Genomic DNA, 26,367 nt, shown 5'->3' with positions numbered 1-26,367 from the left:
TATTGTGACTTTATAAATCAGTATCAGAGTATAAATAGCGTTGAATATCCAGTAGTACCTACCTATTATATACCTAACTTTGTCCTTTATTGTAAAATATAAAAATTGCTCGTTCCTAGCTATGCATAATTTCAAAGTGAAGAACCGAAAGAATACGAAAAATTATTTATTATTAAATAAGAAAAAAGAAAATATAAACAATTCCCCACTGCGACGATATTTTCGAATGCCTGGAACAATTCTTGAAACGTAGTTTCATCGCGGAGTACCTATATGTATATGTATAGTGGGCACTAATTGTGGATTCTGGGCACTGTGCGAGTTAAACAGACTCATAATAAGATAAACAAAAACAAGAACAAGCAAAGAGAAAAAAAAAAAAAAACCAAGAATAACCTAAATCGAGTAATTTATCTTAAATCATACACTGAAAATTTCCAGCTTGCGAAGACGAGGATGTACCAACATGTAATCACTCCATTATACTTATTGTATGTGTATATATACATATATATGTATGTGTATATAGATGAAAGCACGTATACATATACATATGTACTATAGTGCGTATATCAACGATTATTGCGATAATGTATTGTAAATCCATAGAAGTTATTATTATATCGTAATTATTATGTAATAAATATTGTTGTTAACATAAACAATTAAGATTTGAATTGCCGAGACCAACGTAGCTGATGATAAAAATCCATATTAATATATTATCGTACCGTGTGATACGACTAGCCCCGAAATGCAATAGGTAAGCGCAAATAGTTATTATTCTTTCTTTCATTCCAATTGTTTTTTTTTTTTTTTTTTTTTTTTTGTGGCTCAATTCTTTGATAAAACTAATTGTACAGCATGTACAATTACAGGGACGTCAAAAAACGGGATCGAAATCTACAGACTGCAGTGATAAGGTAAGCGAAAAAATATGTAGGTACAATGGGTGTACAATCTATAAATATTATCGTTAACAACAACCGTTTACACGCAACGATTGAAAAAAAAAACGACAGTAAGTCAACATGTAACAAAATATTTATTAAATAATGAATAAGTATTTGAACACATTACAGCGTATCATTGTAATAATAATAATAATGATAATAATAAAGATATTTATCGGTGAAGCTACTTATGTAAAAAAAAAAAAAAAAAAAACGTTACGTTTACAGTCTAATCTGTATTATAGAAACAAATAACACATTTGCAACGTCTTATGTATAACCTATTCTAAAAGTATGTCTATCAACTGTTTCAACAGACTTAATACTGGCGGTAAAATGATCGCTTCCGACTTTTTGTTGCTCGAATTTTTTCCGGAAGTCCTCGGGCGTAAGGTTTTTTGCCGTTTGTTGACAGATAGTAGATGCCTCGTGCGCTGTAACGCGGGGTAAAAATTTTCAAAATGCCACGAGACGAATTTCCATTTTTTAATCGATACTCACGTGGACGGCGTGTCTTCGCCCATCAAGACGTACTCGTTCTCTGCTGGGTTGCACCACCCGATCAAGTAAGATAACAAATTCGCACAGGGTGCCGCCCAGAAGCCAACTTCCGTTGTAATTGACTCGATGTAGTACGGTGTTACCTTTGTATGGTCGCAGGACAAGGTTTCTAAAATTGCAACGAAATAAAAAAAAAAGTGCCGAGCTGTAAGTACGCGTCGGTTGGACTGTGATACGAGAAGTGAGCAGGTAATTGTTGTAAATTTATCAATTTTTTTTCACATGCAGAATAAACGTTTTCTAACATCATAAACCGCACGTAGCCAGGCAATTATTCAACGCCCCTCACCAAAAGAATATGACGTCGACAGTCGTAAGAAATTGGTGGAAATATGTGGTTCGAATTTCGTGAACGAAACGTTTTTCTAAATTCATTTGTGAGGTGGCCAGTGTTCCACTGCAAGATGACGAGTATATCATTAACCGAATGAAAATAAGATTATTCATGCAGAAATTCATCTGGACAGGATGAAATATAGTTTCTCATGCAATTATCGTTATAAAAATACAAGATTGTACTAATTTTCATCCCGCTAGTCAAAATAAATAAATAAATACTGATAAAAGCGGGAAAGTCTTTGTAATGCATAACGAATAAATATGTTTATTTGGCTGAAAAAATCCTGTTTTCTCAGTCAAGTACAACATTGTGACGTTTTTATTGAATTACTTATATTCGCAAAATTACATCAGAGTCTTGATTCCGAATGGCGTCGCCTCTGTTTCAGTGTAAGCCGTTTATCGTATCTCTATACCGTGAAGAAAGATGAAGATGAAAGATGAACTCAACTCACATAATCTCTGGAATAACGATAAGTTGAAAAATGAGGTGAATTTACGCAAGACGATTATCTTACAATAGATAAACGTGCCTAGATAACGTGCACTACCGGAGATGGAAGTTGAGTAATTCGGCGCTGCCGGAGAGCGTAGGAAAAAAAAATAATGTAAAATATCTGCTTGCATAACGTTGCAAAATTAAATGTCTTACGGAGTATGGATGTGCCGAGGCATCCGGGTTGACTCGATCCTCCGTTTACGTAAAAGTCGGCGTGGCCAGTCGGGCCCCACTGACCAAGTATACCAGCCCCGGTGTGGATCACGTCCACAAAATGAGCGTCAGTGTCGTCCAAGTCCAACGATCTGTTACCTCCACCCATGTAGAATAGTATCGTCGGATCCAGTCCTGAGGAATCGAGATGTGTCAACGTGTGTGCGCAAAAAAAAAAAGAAAAAAAGTGCGTCATCGCTGTTTAAAATAACGTACGGATAGTATTTCAACTTTCGAATTGACAATGAGATGAACAAATTTACAGTCGACGAAAGTCGTCCTTGAATTTCAATTAAATTTCTCACACTTCGTTGTACGAGCGGTTGGATTTTTTATTTTAATTTTTTGTTCCGGTGATGGGTTTTATTCGAGCCTGAAGTGCATAATGCTATTATAGCAATCGAATTGCGACAGCTGCGTGACTTGAGTGAGTTATGTCGTAACTATAAATTTCCATCTCAGCTAATCAACGACGTGTGAATAATGAAATTCATCTGTACAAGTCACGATCTTGTAAAGCCAGGTTCGCGTGTAATTGTACTTCTACCTTAGCCCAGAGGTGATCGATAGTGTTTCAACTCTAGGTATTCCGAGATTGTAATTGAAAAAACGTATAACCATTAGAGAAATGTTATTAATGTGACTAATTTTCCAGAATATTCCTTCCGCGTAGGATACAAATTAACTTTTCTTCTTCGCGAATGAAAAACTTTTAACGCGGTTGAAGAAGATTCATTCTCACAAGTTAACACGAATTATATTGACTCCAGTTTTGACGGACAATAAAACATATTTTATACTTACGACGAATAAAAACGTAGTACAGTTATCACTGATGGAGTAGTTTCGTTTTGCTAGTCTTTATTATTTTTTTTTAATTACTTTCTTTTTTTTTGTGCCGCAGTGCAAAGTTGCAGCGGGGTAAAAATTTCCCCGGTCACGCTGCGCTTGAAAAAATCAGAGTGAGAGAGGCTCTTTTATGTCGGCTAAGAACCCCGATTAACGTGAGAAAGAATCTCGTGAACGGCACTGTAGCGCACAATAAACAGAGAGTTTAACGAACAACCGAGGTCGATTTCGAAAGGGGCAAAGTCGCGGCTTGTAATAGAAGGTAATTGCACCACGGAGCGCGGCAATCGCGTTATTTTCCTCATGCAGTGAAATTGACGAGTACCTGTTATCCGGCCGAGCTTATCGCCGGGCAGGTGATTCGCCATCAGTCCAGCGATGTGGGCACCGACGCTGTATCCCAATACGTGAACAGACTCGACGGGGATTCCTCGGGGATGATTTTTCAGGTACCGGACGAGCTGGGCGATGCATTGCGAGCAGAAATTCGGCCCCCATCGAACCTGGGAGAGACACGGCTCGCGAACAAGGGAGCCATAATCAACGATTATCACGTTGTAGTTCCCCCTTGTGAAATATGCTGCAAAACACATGACAGTATCATCGGTTTTCAGGATATCCTCTCGTCGGAAACGTCACAAGATACAATTAGACGCAAGAAAAAAGTTCGAAGGTGTGATTTAAGCTGACGAAGGTACGTTTTAATCGTTTAATTTAATCATCGATACACATATCCCTCAACTACGAAAATATTTCGTGCAATATCAAAGTTCGACTAATAGTTCCTGATAGTGCTGGACGACTTGGCCAGCTTAGCCGGCCAAGACTGTAAAATTGAAAGTTAGCTGCATGGCTAAAGTGATTGGCCGGCCAAAATAGCCAATCAGCTTATTTGAACCAAACTTAAAAATGCAGAAAACCAACAAGCAAATTAAGTTTTCACCTTTTTGATTCGAACTTTTAATCAAAATACCACATAAATAGACGTTTATCACTAACGGATGGAGAAGTTTTTGAGCGAATCCAATTTTAATATTACCGAATGATATTCCAACAATGAGTGCAGTTGGGAAATAATGCGTATTAAATTATTCGAAAATATGCGAAGCTCGGTAAGTTACTTTGAAAAGTTGATCGGAACAAGTATCACATTTGACAGACGTTAATTTTTATTCTTAGGTGAGATGATTATTATTGATTGATCAGCCTTTTAGGTACTTTTGAAAATTGGATGACAATAATTCTGTAAAGTCAGTATAATAAAACTCATTCCAGTTGCAAGTTCGAATGCAAAAGGTGAAAAATTCATTCTTTTGTTGATTTTGTACATTTTTAAGTTTAGCCGGTTAACGGGCTAACTTTTTTGGCCGGCTAATTGTAAGCCGGCTAAATCGTACAGCACTAGGTCCTGATTATATTGTAAATTTCACAGAGATCGCTGTATTTACGATACGATAATGAAAAATAAACAATTTAGTCACTTTTCATTAAATGCAGCTCATTTTGTTCGCAACATCAATTTTTTCTTCAGCGACTCATTGTCAGTTAATAAGAAATTATATTCTAAGCGATAAAGTTCAGTTGTACTTTTTAATGCCTTTCTTGGTAGTTCTTTTTTCACAATTGTTCTTGAAGAAACGATTAATAGAAGCAATATATTCTTATAATAGCACGCTTACATGATCACGGTGAATAATTTAGTTTAAACGTTATTTGCGAATTCCTCCGTTACTTTTCTTCTCGTCTTCTTTACCAGGGTGACGCATTGACAACCAATATACGATTTTAGAGCGGACGATTTAGCCGCGAATTGAATTAATCGTCATCCTTTCACTATCTTTAAAATACGAATTTAAAGAGCTCCAGCCACGTTATGCAATTCTCCTTTCGCCCGAAACATTGAACTTTCAAGTTTCTGACGTGGCCGACATTTGTAATACAAACGTATATAATTGTTAAAAATTGAAACTCTTTAGAAAATCCGAAATTCACTACGCCCACGAGCTATATTACGTCCAGTCACCTTCTCAAGTGCAAGGAGAAATCACATCATCCGTATGAATAATTACGTACACTTCGCTGAATTCGAAATATAGATTGCGAAAATATAAACAATGGTCAAGAATCTTTAGCAAAACTTTCTTCTCTGTGTACACTGCGGAGGTAATGTCAAACAAGAATGTCAATCGAACTTGATAATTACATAATCTCGCTATTGGGATAGTCGAAATTTTCCAGCTCAGAGGTCTTTCTGCACGCAATGAAAGCTGCGACTTATTCGGCAAAAACTGCAGTGGGTTCGATACAAGGCATCTTGAGCAGCGCTCACTCTAATACTTGAAAAATTAAAGAAATACTCTTCAAATCCTAACAAAGTAGAAAGTGTTTAATTCTACGGAATTGAAATTTAGGGGTTGCGATATTTGAACGAAATTAATAAAAGTCCAACTATTCGTTGTAAGATAATATTTAATTTACCCAATTACGCAACCAGACACGAACTAAAGAAAATTATACTTATGTTATATTCTCACCAAAAACCTTCGTTTTTTAGTTTTTGTCACGCCTACTCAAAAGAAAAGTGCAATTGATCATGCCGAAATCTCGAATGTATTCATTTGCACAGGTCCATATCGCTTATGCAGATTACTGAAATATGCACCCAAAAAAATACTTCAATCACGGCAGCAAAATTGTTATCCGGTCGTCGTAACGAAATATATTGTCAGCACGACTCTTCATTTTGTTGACACAACGAAATGACACAGATTTGTTTCGTTGACCATACTAAATCATTTTTTTATTTATAATATATTGATTTTTTTTTCAAAAAAATGGCGATGTCTTGAAGTGCGAATCGAATTATTGTTGTACGGTTAGCTAAATGTTTTAATGTTTGAGTACTATAACCTGCGCGCGAACAACGCGCACTCGTGAAAATTCAAATTCAACGTCCGCGTCAAATCTTATGTGTACCGGCGACCAAATGCTCTGCTTGCCGGTACCGGAATCTGCGCGTGAACGTTGCGCAGTAATGCGAGTTCTCAAATCATTGCTGAGCACGCCGCATACCGAGTTTAGTCGTCGCGTGCAGCGGGTCCAATTTCAAAAGTTCTCAAACGCGTAGAACAAGAACCACAAGTCGAAAAATACTGCATATAACTTTAATCGAAGGAAATACAAACGGACGATGAAACTAGTCTGATTTTACGAGAGTGGAGTGGAGATTTTACGCGTGTCAATTCGTCGCAATTACAATGGAATTCACACACAGATCTTTTTACTTCTATCTAATTCATCTTAATTCCGTTTTCTCATACTCAATTCATTTTCGTTCACTGGGAACGATTCTTTTTATTGGTTTAAAAAGTTTAATCGGAGCTGGCAACAATTCATTTTGTTGGTTCGATAAAATATTTGTTGATATTTTGGTTTGTTGTCTCGACCAGATTATTTTACCGTATATCGATTTTGTAACAACTACTTGATTTTTATGTTGTCCATACAAAACAAACGGTCTGTTGTTACGAAACAATGCAGCAAAATTTTTTCGAATACTTGACAATTCTTTTGTCGTGATAGCGAAACTTTTTTCTGGTTGTAGAATTATCTCGGTATTTCCTTGGGATCAAAGGAGACTGTTATTGGTCGCTAATTACCCTTTCGAAGGTCGGTACTAGGCGCCAGATTTCTCCCACCTCCAAATCCGTGGATGATAACTTTTGTTGGATGCAGATTGTTGAATTTCGATCTGTCCAATGAATGAGGATCCAAAACGTCGATGAGGAATGGATTCTTTTGCGTTTCCCTGGTTACAGAAATAATCCCAAGTTAATAAACATATTATACGAATGAGAAGTAGCCCAAACCTTCATGCAGTATATCCGAAGTTCAACTTGCGAAACAGCGTAATGAGCACGAAAAATCACCGAACACCGCATTGCTCAATTCCTAAGGTTTCATATTTTGAAACCACTCAAATTTCCAAACGTAATTGAACCAATTACTTATTCGCAGTGTCCCAGTTTTCTGATTCAACTTACGGCGCCTTCAGGCAGACCTCAGAGTCAGAGAAGTAACTATATAATATTGACAGTTTTACTGGAGACAGACTGTGTATACAGCGTCTCGTATATTTAAAAGCAAAATGAGCAGATATTTGACGGTTAAAAACGAAACTCAACACGTGCGCGACTCCCAGTACCCAAGCGAAAGCGAGACACAACACGGAACAGCGAAGAGCTTGTGAAACCGAAACGGCACTTCGTATTTTACCATTTAGCATTTCGGCGGCGGAGAAAAACATTCTAAACGATCCGCTTATACAGCGTTATAAACGCTTTGCGCAACTTCGAGATGCGTACGATACGTGCTATTTGTAATTTGTTCTATGCCTCGCAGTTATTTTTCTCCTCTGTTCTTTATCGTTGAGAGCAAAGGCGCATAAAAGTGGCGCGCAAATCTTTACCCACTAAATGGCGTAATGCAACTCCCAAGAGAAAGGCGGCTCTGCTGTGTTTATTGAGGTCACTTTCAGCTGAAGGTGAAATGATCGTGATCTTGAAATGCTCGAACAGCCTCAAGCGTGCATTACACTTCTCAGAGCTGCAAAACGCGCCCAATTTGCAACAGGATTTTGGTCGTTCGAATAAAATATGAATTACGTGACAATTCGACTTCATAAAAGTCGAATTTCCAAATGTGAATAACCACGTGCGTTACGTATATTCATCGTCACGTGTAGTCGTCGTGTGTACATCCATAAAGATGTAAGAATAATACATTATTCATTACTGGATGATCTAGGCTTATGAAATCATGAATGAAAAAATCATTCACCAGGTACGTTGGGAATCGATTTACCTATGTAGTAATATGATTTTAGTTTACCTTGTGTACAGATAAAACTCAATCCGTGGGTTTGGACACACGATTGGCCCCTTGAGGCACGAAGTGTTATTGAAGAGATCCTCCAATGCTTTCGACTGCCCCCTTACACCACCTAGTTAAATGATAAAGATACTGTTACAGATTCAAAGTCTAATGCGATTATAGCCTGGGGCGAACGATTTACTTGAACGCGAGCCGAATGATTTTTTGGAAGTCGTTAATGCACGCGCGATTATTATCTGTTTTGCAAGAATTACAAGCCAAAGCTTTCGAGCACGCAATCCATCCATCAGTAAGAAATCCATAACGTGATACTCTTACCTCCGGTTATGACATATTTGATATTCACTTTCCTCGAACGAAAACTGTTAAACGGTTCAGTGATCTGTGTCTTTCAGGAAGTCCGGCAAGTTGCCTGAGTACAGTACTCACTGCCTACCTAGGCAGCGCGCCTTGTGATCCAGTTTACATATCGTTACGTACCAACCTACGGATATCGGTACCGAACACTCACTTTTATCAAGCTGAACGATCATCGGTAAATCAAAAAGCAAGAGGTCACTTTGAAAACATGTCAATTAACGCGTTTGAAAAACAAAAAATTGTGTGATTTGTCATCGAACCACCGCATTAGTGCCACTGCGGTATTTTCCAGAAAAAATATTCACAACAGTGTCGCTCAAAAACATATACCAATATTACTAATGAACATGCAAGACACCCCGGAAAAACACCGTTTTATGTCATTCGATCCATTGAACGGTCGTTTAATAGATCCTGGAACAAGCCGTGTTATGTAAGATTGTTCACTGTTTTTTGTGATAGATCCGGTTCCATGAAATTAATATGGAATACTTTGGTCGGCTGATTTTCAGATTGACGAGTACGCGTGTTAAAACTTCAACGAATGCCCTCCTGGATGAAATGGACGATTACACTTGATTTGAGAGACTTTAACAATAAGACAGAATTACTGTACACCCAATCATTAAAGACGCTGTAAAAAGTGAAACTAAGGCTAGCGGCCAGAATTAGCAGCGGATTCGTCTCAAAAAAAGGTATCGAGGTCCTCGCACTTTTCATCCGAATATACATAAATGGCTGTATAACATTACGGGTATACAAGTGAACTAGATTATCCTATTTGAAAAAGTTTGAGCCCATTGAGCTGCGGGTTTAGTTTCAGCTCGACTCAGAAGAGGTGTCAAAGAAACGGCGGTGTCGTAAAAATAACCCGCGGCTTTGAAATAAATTGAATTGGCGAAAAAGCTTACCGACAAACAGAACCGCAGAGACGAGGGCAGCGGTAATAAACACTCTCACGACACTGATCGCCATCTCCGGCTACGCGGACGTCCGTAATTTAACATCTAACAGGAGATGAAAAATCAGCAAAAGTGAATCGACGAGCGTCCGGGCACGAAATGTAAACTCATCGGAATCCGAGAGAATTTAGAAAGTAAACGTACCTCCACACCAGGCCTACGTCAACGTATCGCGAGTGCGTGGCGGGTGCGCGTGCATCACGCACGCAACTCGCGTACTCACACACGTAGGTATCTTGGCGTTACGACGCGTGCACCGAGGCTTCACGCCCCGGAGACACGCGGGGATGATCCTGGCGAACCTCCCTTTTGAAAACCGGTCTGCCCGGCTTTCAGTAACCGCCCACGATATCTACCAACGATCATAGGAAGTCATCTATTAGTCCTGACCAACGCAACGTAACGTTACGCGCGTTACGATTCGCGTTACGCGTTACCCCTGCTCCTCTATCGCCTAGCCTAACTCGATTCTAGCTTGCCATCAAGGCCGTTCCGTCAATCAAACCACAGCCTTCCAACTTCTTGTGCCTGCACCTTGCCGTCGAGGCGTTCCAATTTTTTTTTTTTTTTTTTTCTCATCTTATTCTTGGCTATTGAGCACCGTTAGTGATGAAAGTGAAGGATCAAAAAGGAACCCAGCTTTTTACCTACCAATTGTAACATTCGGGCAATACACCGATACAGCAATGTCACTTCGATACTGCTGGTTGACGATGAGAAGATCGTCTTATTTCACTTTACTCGAACGAAATCCTTACTCGTGTCTGATTAAGTAACCGTACCGATGTAACAGCAATTGGATTACAAGTGGACAGGACAAAACCAAGACTAGTCTACAGTGAAATCCTTGACCCACTTGGTGGAACTTACTATTAGACGTTAATTATGCGCTTATCAACTCACGCAACGCAACGATCGAATAGCGTTCGGCTGATCATTCATTTAAATCATGCGATCTGTTTCGCCTGTTTTCTCCGATCTTATCCACGCGCGATTTCAGCATGATGTACAATGAAATATTATCTCCGGTCGGTGATTTGCCAATTTTTCGTTTCAATTTATCCTGATCAGAGGAGATCGATCCCCGCTAATTGTAAGTACTCCAACTAATACAAAATAAAGAGAAAACATAAGCTGTCGATTTTACTGTGTCAGACAAGGTGATCTGTACGTGTTAATTTTTTTTTCTCATTTTTTTTTTCACCCACATTTGCGATGTCCTCTAGTAAATACACGGCATTCCTCTGTCTCGTCCCTGTGCCAGATCGGAGTAATAATTGCATAGAACTTGCATCGTCGATTTGCGTTATATGAGCAGGTAATTCAAACTGGACGTTGCGTATGAAAGCGTCCGTGTTATTAGTTCATCGTCTGTCTCTGTCGAAGTGATCGACGCGCATCTCCTGAAATCTCCTCACAATCGAGAGGACCTATTAAATACTGCATGGGGATGAACACGATGTCTGAATAAACGCCGAAAAAACGTTTACATCGTGCGTTTTGTTTAAAATTCGGTATTAAGTTCCCGAAAGTGATGTTGATTTGAATGTGTTGAAAACTTGTTTCTCTCAATGTTTCTCGATTGCTGAATTCTGGTCGGAAATGAATACGGATAATTTAACGACGGTGATACTCAGCTTTCACGCATAAATCGATCTGTACTCCGAACGGAGAGAAATTGTCCGCGGATGATAACGAGTCAAAATTGAGGTGTTTTTTAAAAGATTGGCTTACACTTTATTGTCAATAGTCGTCAGTAATTTTGTATTATTACAATACATCCAAGTTATATAATATACATACATATTTTACATAATAATAATAGATAATAAATATTAACAAACCAGGTAACATCGCTATAAGACAACATTGACACTAAACTGCCAGATATTATGTCTAATTTGATCATCCCTATGATATTATTTGGGCGTATATTGTATTTCAAGTCTGGTTTTACCAGGCCACGATGAATTCAAACGACAAGTTTCAAGTCTTTGAGGGGACGCTGCAGGCAGTTCTTACCGACTGCGTTAAATGTCTTCTATTTTCACTATTGTCAGAGACTATGCATCGTAATGCAAAAAAGGGCATATCACTTTCTATTCCACATCCGATTTTGAGTAAAAAACACACCGACACATTTTGGTTTTAAGCAAAAATAAGGAAACGACATGAAAAAATAAATTGCAAAACTGCGCAAAATTAAAATGTATTCGTATGTTTTTGTTCGGAACTACATGCAGAATTCGATTCTTATGTTCTGTTTCCATTGCGATGCATAGTCTCTGATATAAGACAAAATTGAATACGTTAAGAACCGACAACAGGATCCTCTTAACGTAATAATTTCAATTCGAAAATTGTCGTCGAATTCAGCAAAACTACACATGATATATTGCGAGGTCCCTTTGGGACTATTAATTTCCGATGCTACCTGGAAATATATTGTCAGCTGGGCGCCTGGCACCTCAATCAATGCTTTCCATGTATTAGCATTTCGTTATACATATTACTGGTAAAACTTTCTTCACTACAGCGTGAAATCTCTTTCAGCAAAAACATTTATATTAATAAACTTATTGCGTCACGGGTGATGTGGGCCTATTAAACATTGTACAAACACTCTTTTCATACCCAGCATTAAATATCGAAGTCCGTATTATCTTTCACTTCCGGTTCTCCGGTACTACAGAATGAAAGGAATAACTCGTTACTGGGAGAGCAAATCAGGGCAAAATATCTTTATGTTATACTCCCATTGAGTATACGTGCGTCAATTATCCAATTTTAATGCTGCGATTGAAAAGCGGTGCTAGGTAACTAAACCCTTCATGAAAACGTAAGGTTCGATCAACCTAGTTCAGTCACCGATAATATACATTAATTTTCATAACCCTTTTACCTAGTGAGAAGCTAATAAAAGCTTTTTATAATGTGTGTTTATATGTATAGATATACATAACATTGATACATGTACAAGCTCAGTTTTCAAAGAATCGACTAGCATTGTAGTTTTCATTTATTAATTGCTGATTCATAACATACAAGTTGTAGTTTAAAACGTCTGAGTATTCCTTATCGAAAAATCGAAGTACTTTAATATTGAACCGCCGTCAGATGAGTTGTCAATCATTTTTACTAAAAATTGATGAATTTACTTTTTGAAAGCTGCTTTACTGTATTAAAAATATCGCGTGAATCAGCTCCTTTAACAAGGATCCTTTTTCTGTATTTTATTTCTCAAGTATACTGATCCAGACACCGTAATCTACTAATTAAAAACTGAGCCCGAACAAGAATTTGTAGTAATTTCCAACGTCTGCTATTTTTATTGTCTTCGTAACATATTACTTTCAATTGTTTGTTACAATTCGTTATTGTCGATATAGTAATTGATACATTTTCGTAAATATACAATAATAATTATTATATATATATATATATATATATATATATATAATTATTATTATTATATTGTATAATGCATTTGCTTGAATTCAAATGTATAATACATTCGTCATTATTAATACATTCAAAAATATTATACAAATAACCACATCTACATATATGTATATAATTCAATAATATCATAGAATAATATATTATCATACGTGAAACTGATCGTAGAATACATACCATATTTATTTATATATATATATAGCAATATTCTTTTACTTTCAATGTTTATAGTCATTATTATTTCTCATTCTGGAAGAGATAATTTTGTTCGTACAAATGGTGGACGCTTTAATATTCCTTTTGCAAAGGTTTGGAGAAAATAAAAAATCACAAATTAAGTATAGAAATATTTCAGCTCCAATATCAATGCTCCAAGCCATCAGATAAATAGAAAATTTATCAGTTGGATCGCAAATGCAATCCGTTTCTTTGGACAACATTAATTAGAAAATCCCAAAAAGATGCCAACGTTCATATCCGCGATGCAAATGACCAATTTAAATTATTAACCGATAGCTGGCTACTAACGAACAGTTTCTACTTATACGCTTTCACCTCTATATCAAAAATCGATATTGTAACTCAGAAATAACCATTTATCAAGGGTATAACAATTAGCCATTGGAGAACGGAAAATACTCCTAAATCTAAATATACCAACGAATATTAAAATAACGAAGAATATCCAATACCATGTAGGTACAATAACACTTGATTCTAGAATCAGTCTCAAGTTCTAAATTTTATGCCAGTTAGTAAAGAGTAGAGTGTCAGTGCAGGTTTTATTAGAATTTCTATATCTCAGCGAGACTGTCGTGTATTACTGTTCGAGTGAATGCTTGAGATTTCGTAAATGGTATATAAATATTTGTAACAACGACTTTTATAATTTTAACACTATTTACTATTTTTGAACGACTCAAAACAGGACTAACACTTCCACTATTTATATCAATTACGAGGAAACGATAGCGCGTGATTTTTTTCTTTTCCTTTTTTTTTTTTGGTTCAAGTATATAACATCAATACTCAATTAAATTTAAAGTTTAACGCTTATAGAAGATATCGTTTATCGCTAAATAGAATTATTCCGTTCAATTTATCTGTCTGTATAGTATAATATACTTTCATTTACATATATATTTTTAATCATTCACAACGGCTGCATAAACCCTTAGATTTGTAGAAAAAATATCGCTTGAGGAGACATCTACCTCAAATTTGTGCCGACACCATTAATCTCTTTCCGCAGACGGAGTACAATCAACGCATGCCAAAGACAAATTTCAGCTGACATGAGAAAAAATGTAAACTTCATTACGCACGAACTTGAAAATTCTCAATAATTCAAGTAACACCATAAATTTCTCCCTAATTATTGATCGATTGATGAAAAAAAAAAGATCTGACTAATGCGTGGGCAGTTGAAAAATTTCGCGTTGAAAATGCTGCGTCGGCAAGGAAAATATATCGGCACAAAGCATATACGTATCAAAAATTCAACGTTCTAATTATTCCTTATCAGTTGAAAAATTCGTCCGTAGACTGTCTACTTTACTCTCTATTGTCTTCATTCTGAGCTCACAATCAGAATACGTGCGTTTCGTTGCGTTTCACTGTTCCAGCGTATTGTTCAGGGAAATGTTTCACAGTTCTTTCAGTTTTTCTTATCGTATTGAATTGTGTGTACATATATACCTAATACTTATGAAATAGACCGACCGCCTTCAAATGGTATTGCTTCCCAGCGCCGAAGGGTTTATCAATAATTGTACACAGACATACAAGACAAGTGATATAACTCTTAGGGTTTCTTTTCGGGTTTCATTTTGAAATGTAAAGTTTCAATTGCGTCTCGAGTTGAGTGAGTAACTAATTAATTAATTAGTTAATTAATTAATCAATTACTAATATTCTTTCTTGATATATAATAAGTAATTCAAACACAGCAGACTCTCACGAAAAACTTATACTACAAAGCTAATAATAATTGAACACTACAAGATGTACTAAAAGAGTCGGCACTTCGATTTTACACTTACACTACATACTTCCTTAAATTCACTGAATGCGTGGTCTCAAGGTTTATAACATTCCCTCTCCGCCTTAGTACATCTTGCATTATTTATTGTCGTAAATTATTATTCAAGTTATACAAGTACACGAATATTATTGTTCGAACAGCATCAATAACTTATCTTATATAATATCTATATTATATATATAATGTATAAGTAAGATATATAATAATTAATCTTTGGATTCACCAAGCCAGGAATTATCTTAGGCCAGTCACTACTTTCTGTGTGTATGCGTATCAATTAATCATTACAGTATAGTATTGTCAATTCCACAACAATATATAACAAAATTAAATAACAAAATCTAATAAACTACATCTCACGTTATACGTATTATTGTCAGCTATATAACTGCAGGTAAACTATAATAATGTCATATTACAATATTATTCTTTGTACAAATTAATTGATTATAAATATAATTATGTCACAATAATACTTTCATTTTCACGTCTGATTTTATGCACACATATATATCTTTGCTTGTATATGCGCGTCGAAATTCAATTCAGAAGTTAATTCATACATACCTACTTTGATCAATATTTACTAAAATATTGCAATTGCCAAATATATCTTCACGTTACATTTATTGTCGTGATTATTTCAATCAATCTTATTTATTTTGCCTTTACTTATTATCTCGCATATCTCCCGAGTTGAATGCAATAAGACATTCAGATATTGTCCGTTTTAATCTTAAGGGGATTGTACAGTGTCGTGTGCTGAAACTTATCTCGAACCTTATTGCAATGATATTTCGATGCACGATAATCCAATCGAAATTCGTTCAAACTTCTAGTTGGCTCGATGCCTGTGTAAAAAAAGAGCATGATCTTTCAAAAATTTCAACGACCGAGGGTGAAAATGTTTTTTCAAAGTAGTGTCGGATTTCGCAACTTATTGTTGTTTCCGAAGTTGCACGCATCTTTGAATTATACTTTCTCCGAATGCGTCTTCGAACACAGTTTCAAAATCTCTCAAACTTGTATAATCCCCATAAATTGTTAAGCAAAAATTAAATTGCTATATGATATTACTAAATCGTATTTAATACTGCTTATATAAGACGAGCGATTGGCGAATATATTTATAATATTGTTTAATTACTTAAAAATGGCTCGCATAAATTGACTATAGACTTTCGTTCGTGTCGAGCAGCGAGACGTAATACATATATTTTTAAATTTCATCGACCGCTCGAGACCTCTTTTGCGTAGTTTATGTATCATTACGTATTGCGATTGGTTTGCCAAAGTTTGCAATCACATCCTATTATAAGTACGCATTACACTGGAATCAATATTATACTTGATTTACAGTTTATGATATTTTCAATCACTTTCAAACAATTTGTATCTTAAAATCTAATACTTTCAAGATGTTTCACTTTCTTTCTTATACTTTCATGTAATTTGTATATCTTATTTCGTCACATTTCATACCTACAGCATATCTACGTTTCATTTTGTAACCTTATCTTATTTATTCTAAAGATTCATTTTTATCTTATATGTCATGTCTATACTTCCGGTCTTATAAACTTACATTTTTCCCAAATACTTTAGCTAGCTTCATCGGGATACTCTCAATTGTTTGTAAACTTGTTTTTTTTTCCTTGTCTTTTACTTTGTTCCATTTATCCATTGAGGTATTTAAATTCTTTACGCATAATATTATTTATATTATTTTATTCATCTTCTTTTTTTCTGTTTCGTTTTGTCCTCAGCTTGATTTGTACTTTTCTTCTACGAATGGCCGTGGCGGTGCTTTTCTCTGAACCATAACTTGTGTCCTTCGAAGTTCTTTTATTGCTATGTTTCTAAATATTGTGCTAATCTTTATATTCGGTGTTTCGTGTTTGATCATATGCGATGCGACGCTCATCCTAAATACCATTCTTACCAATGAGCACGGAGAACAGAGTACTAATCATTTGTCGGGGCTAAATATGGATACGAATACGGTCATATTTTTCAAATTATTAATCATCAATTCGCCGTTCTTATCTTATTTTAGAGAAAAAAAAATTGCGTGGAAGAAAAGACAATGTGCTTATTGATCGCGACTAAGAAGAAGAATCTTCCTCGCTACAAGTAAAACGTAAGTGGCTCCGACTGTGATCAACACTCTGACTCCTCCCATTGGATTATATTCTTCTCCGCTCTCACAACCTACGTTTCAGTTACTCACCCAATCCGGCGTAAATCTGACCTGCTGTACATTAATTCCACTGTTGTCCGCCCATCACATCATGCGTGTGATCATCCACTGCAGGCGGCTGAACCAGAGACGCGCTGACGTCACTGGCGAACGGATTCGACGAGTGAAACGGGTTGTTTACGTTCGTTACCGTTGACCCATAACTCGCGACCGCGTTGCCGTTCTGATTTCGCTTATCGAGCTGCGGGTAAAGGTGATTTTCTGCCGGTTGATCGTAATTGTTCCAGTCTCCACCGTTGAGCGAAGGTTGCTTCTGACAAACGCACGGAAAAGAAATTGCGAATCAGTTTCGATTGGAATGATCGAAACCATCCGATAACTAACGACGACTGATTTGTGGTTAGTGCTCTAGGCAAGACTTACAACGAACTCCGGTTGCGGTGGCTTCGGCGGTGGAGGCAATGGCGGTTTGCCCTTGCTCAAATCGTCCAGGGGATTCCAGCTGTTCTGTTCCTCGATGGTAGGATCTGCCCACGGCTGAAGTTCGCCGGAACAAAATATCGCGTAGAAAGTAACGCCGACGAAGTGAACGCAGGCGGCGATTATGAAGACGTTTCTCCAGCTCTCGCGATCCTGAGTAAGAGCGTAAATGACTTGACATTAATCATACCCGTGACGTCAAATAATGGAAGGAAAGGAGTCTCAGGACACTGGCGGATTCGTTATCACCTTATTTTTCGTGATGTTCTCGACGAAGAAGGGAACCAGAAGACCAGCGATTGTGCCGATGCCATTTGACATTCCCATCAAGATACTGGCGTACCGGGGCGCGATGTCCAGGTGGTTCACGTTGAAACCGGATATGGCGAATCCGCTGCAAGCCACGCCGATGGTGAGAGCAACCGTGGCCGCGGTACCGTTCCCGGAAATCGTAGCCTTGGCCACGACCAAGAAGAAGACAGCCTCCATTCCGAAACCACCGCAGTTGAACACCTTTCGCACATTTGTCGTCGAGAGAATTCCACGTTTTCGCAAATGATCGGCCAGCAGACCACCGCAAGGGACGATCGTCGTCATAAGCAGGTGAGGAAGAGCTCCGATCAGTCCGGTCTGAGGGTTGGAAACATCGTTCGTCGAATGTGCAAATATTTTTAATTGAACGCAGGTGAGTGCTCCTGCGGTGTGAATCTTACCTCCACGAGGGGCATATTGAAGGCCTCGTGCATGAATCGAGCCTGGAACAAGACCAGCAGATAGAAGTTCCATGATCTGCAGAAATTTGCCACAATAATTGCGTAGACTGGCATCGAGGTGAAGAATTTTCGCCAGGGTGTCGTGGCGAACGTGGGCATCGCGATTTGAACTTGACCTTGCCCCAGGGAGTCCTCGATGTAACGCAATTCTCGAGCTGAGATGCAGGGGTGCTTAGCGGGTTTCTCAAAACTGAGCCAGAGCCAGAAACAGTACCAAATCAGCCCGAAGACACCTGCGATAAATTGCGAAACATCCGTCAACTCATTCTACGCTCGATGGTCGACCGAATCAAGGCTTGGATTGTAAAATTGTTTCGCCCGTCTTACCGTAGAAATAAAAGGAGGCCGTCCAGCCGAACCATTGCGTCAAATATCCGGACAAAGGCATTCCGATTACCACAGCTGCGTAGGATCCGCAGAAGGCCAGAGTGGCCAGCCGCGATCTTTCGAGAGGTGGAGCCCAGTATTTCCATATACCGTGACAAGCTGGGTACGTAACACCCTGTGAAAAAAAAAATCAGAAATCAATAACGCTGAGGGGTAACACCGAGTCAACTTGTAAGGCTGAAAATCGTTCAGCCCAGTTTCTAACCTCGACCAAGCCCTTGCAAATCTGGACTATCATGTCCACGACAGGGTGGACCGTCAGAGCCCCGGGTACGAGCAAATTGAGGAACGATGAAGTCGCAATTGCCATTCCGAATATTCTGTTGGCGGGGTAAAGAGAGGCCAGGAAACCTCCTGGCACCTGAGTCACAAGGTAGCCCCAGAAAAAAGAAGAGTCTAGTGCACTCTCCGTTGCGATCGTCCAGTTGAATTTCACGCTCCCGGACTCGGTCGCATTCTTCATTGTCAGTTTGGCCATACCCATGTTACATCTCATGCCGAATGAGATTATGAAACCTGAAAGGAGCCGCGATCAATTTCGAGATTCAACGGGAACTGCAGATTTACCCGACGAAATCCGTTCGCCGAAAAATATTATACGACTAATGGTTCGACAAGATTTGACAACCACCAGAATTTCATCGGTATGATGGTTCACCTAGGGCGGGCAATTGATTTTTGTCCGCGATCGGTAGAATACATGAGATAATAATAATTCTAACACTTCGCATTGGAATGAAGGTATAAAAATTGTGTACTATATAGGGAAAAATACGTACAAAAGCCCGACGGATGTCCCCCAAGGGTTTTGGAGAGGAGGGAAAAACGGAGGCTTAAAAGATTACTAAAACGCTAACGTTTGCTCTCCATTGACGAATTTCAGAGTTGCCGGGTAGGGTGTCGGAATTACGACTTGTTAAACATTGTCTGGCAGAGACTTTGGCTCTCGTTCTTAGCTCCTCATTACGCGCATCAGCTAAGCGGATTTCACTTCGATAAAAATCAAACCACCCTTATTTTCCACTTGTAATAATTACCCATGCAGGCCAACACTGCTATGGTGTACCTCTTCGAGAGGCAGGGACACTCCGGCATACAATAAGTGTCGATATGACGGAGAGGCGGTCGTTCCGGTTCCGGCAATGAATCGAACGACGCGTTCAGGTTGTAGCCACGTTCGTCCTCGAACCCCAGATTATCTTTGCTCTCTCTGTTTGGGGGCATTTCGAATTCTTCGTAACCAGTATTGCTCCGCCTTAGTCTGAAAATATTGCGTAACAACTGGTCAGAATTGAATTTTCGAGTCCACCTTATTCATTGTCAAGAGTATCACTGTACACGGTGGAATTTGTCGCATTTGGGATTAATCACGATCTTTTTTATCAATTCCTAGCAGCTTTTGGTTGCATGCGTAAAAACGAGAATCAACTTACCCAGAAAATTTCTGTGAGGCTTTCGACTTCATTGAATCGAAGGCCTCAAAACCCACAGACGCGAATCTGGACATTTTGCAATTATTGGGGTTGCCTTATTGCCGTGATGATTGTGTTATTACCTTGCAGCCCCTGAAATTCACAGTAACGAGAAAACATGTAATCACAAAATTGATTCTCCAAATAAAGAATCTCGGTGACATCATTTTTTAACTATTTTTAGAAGCAGTTGTTCGAAAATAGTCGAACTATTGTTGGGGATGGAAAAATGTAAACTTTCGATAATTATTATTGCAAGTCCGTTTTCCAACACTTCGGTTCTGCTTCGATCACAATGTTTTATTTATTTTTAACTTCGCACCATCATTACCGAAAATATTATACAACAAGGCCGATCATAAATGGTCGCATTTTTCTCCGACGCAATAACGTCAGAGCTGTCAAATCCTCCGGTAATAACAGAGGAAATGGAGTGATATAAGCAGCAACGCGTGTCTCAAAGACGGGCAAAAGCGCTATTCCTGCATTTTCCAATATCTCCGGCCTGCGCGAGATTGAGAATGCTCACACACGGGGTGGCGGAAGAAAAACGTGCATCTGTGTGCATCACGTGTATGTGAAACTGGTGTTACTCCATGTAAAGCTAATTACTCCATGTGAAGATAATTCAGCCGTCGACACCGTGACAATCGACACTACAAATTCAAAATAATTTCTACACTTCGGAGTGATAGTACCACAAGCTTTCAACGCGATGAAAGCGCGCTCCTACATCATTTATCTATTCATCTACTCTCGACATTGCGATTCACATTCGACCCCAGAGAATAGAAAAAGTGAGTTACTGATTTTCATCGGATTTATTGAGCTTAGGCAAAATTTCGTAGGACTACCTTCGGGTGTTTGTGCCTAAAACTATGCGGGGGTGGTAATATAACTATTTGTCATCGTTCCAGTTATGAGTTACATCCATTGGATCCAAGACCAGGAACAGCTACTAGCTTAAAGTAAACTGTGTGAACCACCGTGTAGATAGACTATCGCTGCGAGAAAGACGGCACGAGGCCGAGGGTGAGGACTAGGACGAGAACGAGGGGGTTTAAGGGTGTTTATTTGGAGTGGCAGCCTCTCCATCCTTAATCCGCGAACTCTCTAGGGAAGATCTTCGGAGGGTAGAAAACTACGTGAAGACAACGGAGAGCTTCGGGGGAGGCTAAAAGCTCCGCTAGACCACCTTGGTCGTTCAATTGCCTGACCAAAATGAAAAAATGATATTCGTGCACTGAATTCAATCGATTATCTTCTCACCGTTTTCACATATTTATTCATTCTTGCTTTGTCGCGCAGTTAAATCTCACGTAACCACGCTAACTTTTGCGAAAATTTTATACGAAATGATTTTCGACGCCTTGCTTCAAGCCGACGTTAACCTGAATCAGTTTTGCTTCTCCCTTTTTCGTTCTTTTCTCTGCTGAGCCTCTTTTTTGGAAAAGAAATGATTCATGTCGCTGAACAATGCTTGCCATGATGTTAGCTGTGCTATTATCGCAGGGACACACGTGTCAGCGAAATGGCACAAAATGCTTGGCACGTGCGTCGAGTCGGCGTAGGGGACGGCGATTTTAACCGATCTGATGGCACCGAGGGTGAACCGAGCTAATGGACTCCGAACAATGCCCAACCGGAAGTCCCGTGCATTAAGAGATTAGATCGTCCGTTGCCACTGCCATTCCGTATCCGTTCTTATCCTCGTTTCTTAAGTCGATAATTGGAATATTAGGTGTCCGGTGTGATGTTTTTTAATCGAACTCCTAATTAAACTTCTATTATAGCGTGTGTAATTTCTCTGTTTTTTTTTTTTAAAAAAACAAAAACGTTGAGAAAGCCGCTATGGAAGCTAAGATAAAAATTCGATCGCGGAGTTACATCGGAAATCTTGAACCTTCGACGTGCTTTGCCTCTTTACCAGCCACTTATTCCTTCCCGTGCAAAATGGCGGAGCGTTTTACTTCGCAGAACGGTATGAAAACGAAGTTTGACATGACCTATCATTACAGTAGACATGAATCCTGTCAGTAAATGCGAAGAATTCGAAACATTATATATTCTAATCTTAACAAATACCCAGAACTAGTTCACACGCGTTTTACTTTCCTACTTTCAACAAAATCCTGAACCTTGCATTCCGCGTCTCCCAGAGTTCAATTGAGGAAATTAGCTAGAAAATGCACACTTCTATGATTCGAGGCGAACTTCTTGTGTAAACGAAGGTGAGAAAATAAGAGTTATAGCCCAGGTGCTTATGCACAGGAACTTTGCACACGAGTTAGTATCTAATGAAAAATTCTTTACTCACGACCATAATTCTTCAGACAAAAGAAAAATGCGTGTAACGCAACGATGTAACATTTGACCGATTGTCGTTCCATTCTTATCACTAAAATTCAGTCACATACCTGAGGATAACACCAATTTACAAACTAAATTTATATCGATTCAACGAAGCAAGAGCGTTTTCATAGGAGTCACTTTTTTCTGGGAAAGGATGCAAATTGGAAAATATATTAAAAGATCGGGGTAAACTTTAACCATAAAAACTGATCGACAAAGAGAATTGAAAAAAATTTCACCACTATTTTAAATTAAGTAAATGGAGACCACCTTATATCAAAGGGGTATTTTAGCTCGGTACCACCCACAATAAGAAAATTAAACAAAAGTAAAAAAAAAAACAAATCACAAAAACATTATTCGACACGCACTGGTGACATGTGAGTGAACTATCTCAACAAAAAGACAAAAAAAAAACAACAGAACTCACCAATAATTATGTCCAGATATCGTAACGGGCGGTAGTGGGTTCGAAACCGCGGGGCACGCGACGAAGAACCGTCGTCGACGGGTCGTGGGCGTCGGGACGGCGAGCGCCGTCGGGCACGAAGCGCCCGCGCATCCCTTGTACGCGTATTCGCCCGGAGCCGCGACGCATCGATATAGCCGGCCAATCGGCGGGTGGAAGGCGGGGCACTGATTTTATTCCGAATAATAACAATGGTAATGATAAAGTAATAATCAAACGGAGTTATCGCATCAAAGTGCGTTACGCTTGATGCGGCCGCACTGTTTGCAGGGAAAACATAACCGATTTCCGATCAATTTCCAACCGCTTGCTGCGGGCCGTTTTAACGAACTTTGAAATCTGCCGGATATCTTAACGGTTTTCATGATCCGCTGAATAAGAATACCTCGGTGAACTTGGTAATCACTTCCCTCGATCCGGCATCGAGAGGGGTATGAAAAGGTTTCGACCTCGTTCACGCGCAGTTCGGTTGCAGACGGTTGGCCGCCTTTTGCAGCGGTTTTGATTCCGGCATCGATTCAAACTGACCTCTTCAGCGGGCGAACCATCAAATGCAGTCTTTATCGTCAAGCACTGACTTTTCCCCTAACATTAAGGGAGCATTCGAGTACGGTGTCAGCGAAATGGGAAGGCGAAGGATCCTGGCATAATTTAACGTTTGCTGACGCGGTAAACGTGTGACAGTTTTGCTGTGATTTCTAAAAATATAATTTCGTTTATTTCTGTGCCATTCATGCATGACGATATGCAGTTTAAGATTCTTTGTGTATTTTGCACTTGGTACTTGCGATATTTCAAAAATACTTCTTTTCCAATTCGTTAAAATAAAGCGAACCTACAATTCCAAACCTTACTCTATGTATAAGCTGAGAAAATAACAAAATTTTTTACCCTTATCAATTACGATTTTTGCGATAAAGGTTAATCTGATCCTGCATCTAAGGTATCGCGGCACGCTTGTGCTCTACACTTGTATTATCCTGATGACGTTCGCATTTGTCACGTACAGCGAGTTCGCCGTGCATTGTTCCGTAAGGTAACGAGTAACCTGATCATCGACATTGGCCACTAGAAATAGCTACTGAGAACAACTCACGACATCGTGCGGTATTACTGGTGCATGTAAGGCAGAAAGAAAATTTTATCCAAATTTTTTTCACTATCCGCCGAGGGGGATTGCCTGTTCATCGACAAGGGTGAAACTGTGAGACTGACTTAGTCGATTCACCCGAGTTACGGGACAAAGATCAAACGATGTTTGTTCCCACATCGTATGGTAACAGTGATTAACAGTTCTTTACCGTGCAAACAAAGGATGGAACAGGTGAAATTATCCAAGTTCACAGGGTCTTACTAATGAGCAGCGAAAAAGAAACGCTGGAAGTGGCATTTTGCGAACACAGATGCGACACAAAGAGTGAGATACCTTTTATTTACTGCGCGTTTTTGGGAACCTACTTAGATACTAATTTTAGAATAAGGTCAGACCAAAGCTCGTTAAAACGAAGATTATTTGTGCAAAAAAGGAGAATTCCGTAAGTCTCATTGAGAAGATTCTAAGATTTGTGAGCTCGAAGGAGTGAAAAAAGTGCTTCCGGGAAATGAACTGAACCAAAGGAATGAAAACTCTGATACGTCAACGGTATCGCCGCGCACGAGATACAAACAGAACGGTTACTATTGGTGCGTAAAATTACAAATTTCCGAGCTTTGATTTGCCGAATATTACGGACCTTTGAGCTTCGCATTAACCGTAGGAACAAGGAAATTTGAGGTTCATTTTCCACTCTGGACTAGAGACCGTAATAGATGTAAAGCTGATCGATTACAAACCACACTCTTTAAATCTTAAAGAGACCTTTCTCCTCTCATGGAAACGATCCCCTTGACATTAGGAACATCCGGAGTGATGGTTAGAAGCAAACAATCGTATTCTTTCATCGGCCTGCGTTCGAAGTCACGCCTCCGAAAATACAATGCGTGTAAGACACGGTCCATACTTCTGCGCCAGAAGTACTCCAACTTGTGACCGAGTGGTGTTCAACGCTAAAAGCAAGTGTCGATACTTTTTCAATTCCTTATTGCCAAGTGAACCATACAAACAGAGTGACAACGCTTCACAGAGTAGCATAACTTTTTTTACTGTATTTCTTTAATCAAAAACCGCGTTATCGATAGCATCGGTTGTGCAGCGGGTGCGAAAAGGATTTTTCTCATCATCCAAGGCTGACCAATCGTGACGTGGTTCGCTTATCTCTCGGTGAAATCAAATCAAGAAACCTGCAAACGCCTTTCCGCCACAGCCAGTTTTCCGGTGTCTGAACGTCCGACCACCAAATGCGTTACTACTTAAAACTGCTTGGTAGGAGGATTCAGACTTCGCTGTTTTCTGTGAAATTATTACGGTACTTGCAACCTTTTTTCTTGTCAGAATGAGGCTTATTTTGTATATTTAGTGTCTCTATTGGAGACATTCGTCATATGGAATTGATCGCCGATGCGGACGCGACGAAAGTGTAACTCGACCACCCCAATACAGGAATAGAATTTTTGAACCGTTGGGTTCGCCGCGGGTTCATGCCCATCGCTACACGTTAGGAGCTAAGTCCATTGTTACAAACACAGTCAGAGCGGGTAGAGAGGCGCCCTCCGCGGTTGCTGGGAAACATCGATCTGCCTCGAGGGATGCTGGATGCTGGATGCTGCCGGTGCCGCTATTGCTGCTACCGCTGTAGCTTGTGTGCCTTACTTCCACCCTGCTTTGCCCTCAATATCTCATATTTCATCGCCGCGAAGCTTTCATTATTGCTATGCGCGAAACGTTGGGAGATGAAACGTGCGCTAGTTTTTATCGCTCACAATCAGTGACGTCTGGTTAATGTAATTGACGATAGGATTTCTACTTCTATCTTCTGTTATTCACACGCTTCTTGCAATACTGATCTCGTTTAACGACGCTCGAAAGGCTGCGGTCAAGATACAAGTCCATTTAACGAAGTACCACATGAATTTAAGTCGAGTAAATTTCACAAACTACAATATATGCCAAATCCGAAGAATTCTGGCACTATCGAGTTAGCTTCTATTTTAAACCAATTGATC

General features: G+C 39.1%; 2 protein-coding genes across 2 annotated transcripts; both read right to left on the bottom strand.

The window, feature by feature from the left end:
• Window positions 1-1,044: 1,044 nt before the first annotated feature.
• LOC107220700 (inactive pancreatic lipase-related protein 1) lies at window positions 1,045-9,746 on the bottom strand. The gene is made up of 7 exons (XM_015659383.2): window positions 9,579-9,746; window positions 8,305-8,416; window positions 7,074-7,222; window positions 3,740-3,994; window positions 2,506-2,700; window positions 1,455-1,623; window positions 1,045-1,387 (listed from the first exon to the last, which is right to left on the bottom strand). Exons 1-7 carry the CDS (start codon window positions 9,640-9,642, stop codon window positions 1,273-1,275), a joined length of 1,059 nt encoding a protein of 352 aa, XP_015514869.1. The 5' UTR covers window positions 9,643-9,746; the 3' UTR covers window positions 1,045-1,272.
• Window positions 9,747-12,646: 2,900 nt separating this feature from the next.
• On the bottom strand, window positions 12,647-23,300 carry LOC107220712 (vesicular glutamate transporter 1). The gene is made up of 9 exons (XM_015659403.2): window positions 23,227-23,300; window positions 20,406-20,537; window positions 20,010-20,233; window positions 19,178-19,488; window positions 18,913-19,087; window positions 18,526-18,818; window positions 18,062-18,442; window positions 17,756-17,965; window positions 12,647-17,645 (listed from the first exon to the last, which is right to left on the bottom strand). The coding sequence occupies exons 2-9, from the start codon at window positions 20,477-20,479 to the stop codon at window positions 17,394-17,396; spliced, it is 1,920 nt and encodes a 639-aa protein (XP_015514889.1). The 5' UTR covers window positions 20,480-20,537; window positions 23,227-23,300; the 3' UTR covers window positions 12,647-17,393.
• Window positions 23,301-26,367: the final 3,067 nt, after the last annotated feature.

Source organism: Neodiprion lecontei, chromosome 3 (genome assembly GCF_021901455.1).
Source record: "Neodiprion lecontei isolate iyNeoLeco1 chromosome 3, iyNeoLeco1.1, whole genome shotgun sequence".
Taxonomy (NCBI): domain Eukaryota; kingdom Metazoa; phylum Arthropoda; class Insecta; order Hymenoptera; family Diprionidae; genus Neodiprion; species Neodiprion lecontei.
This window is presented reverse-complemented; position numbering and strand designations above follow the sequence as displayed.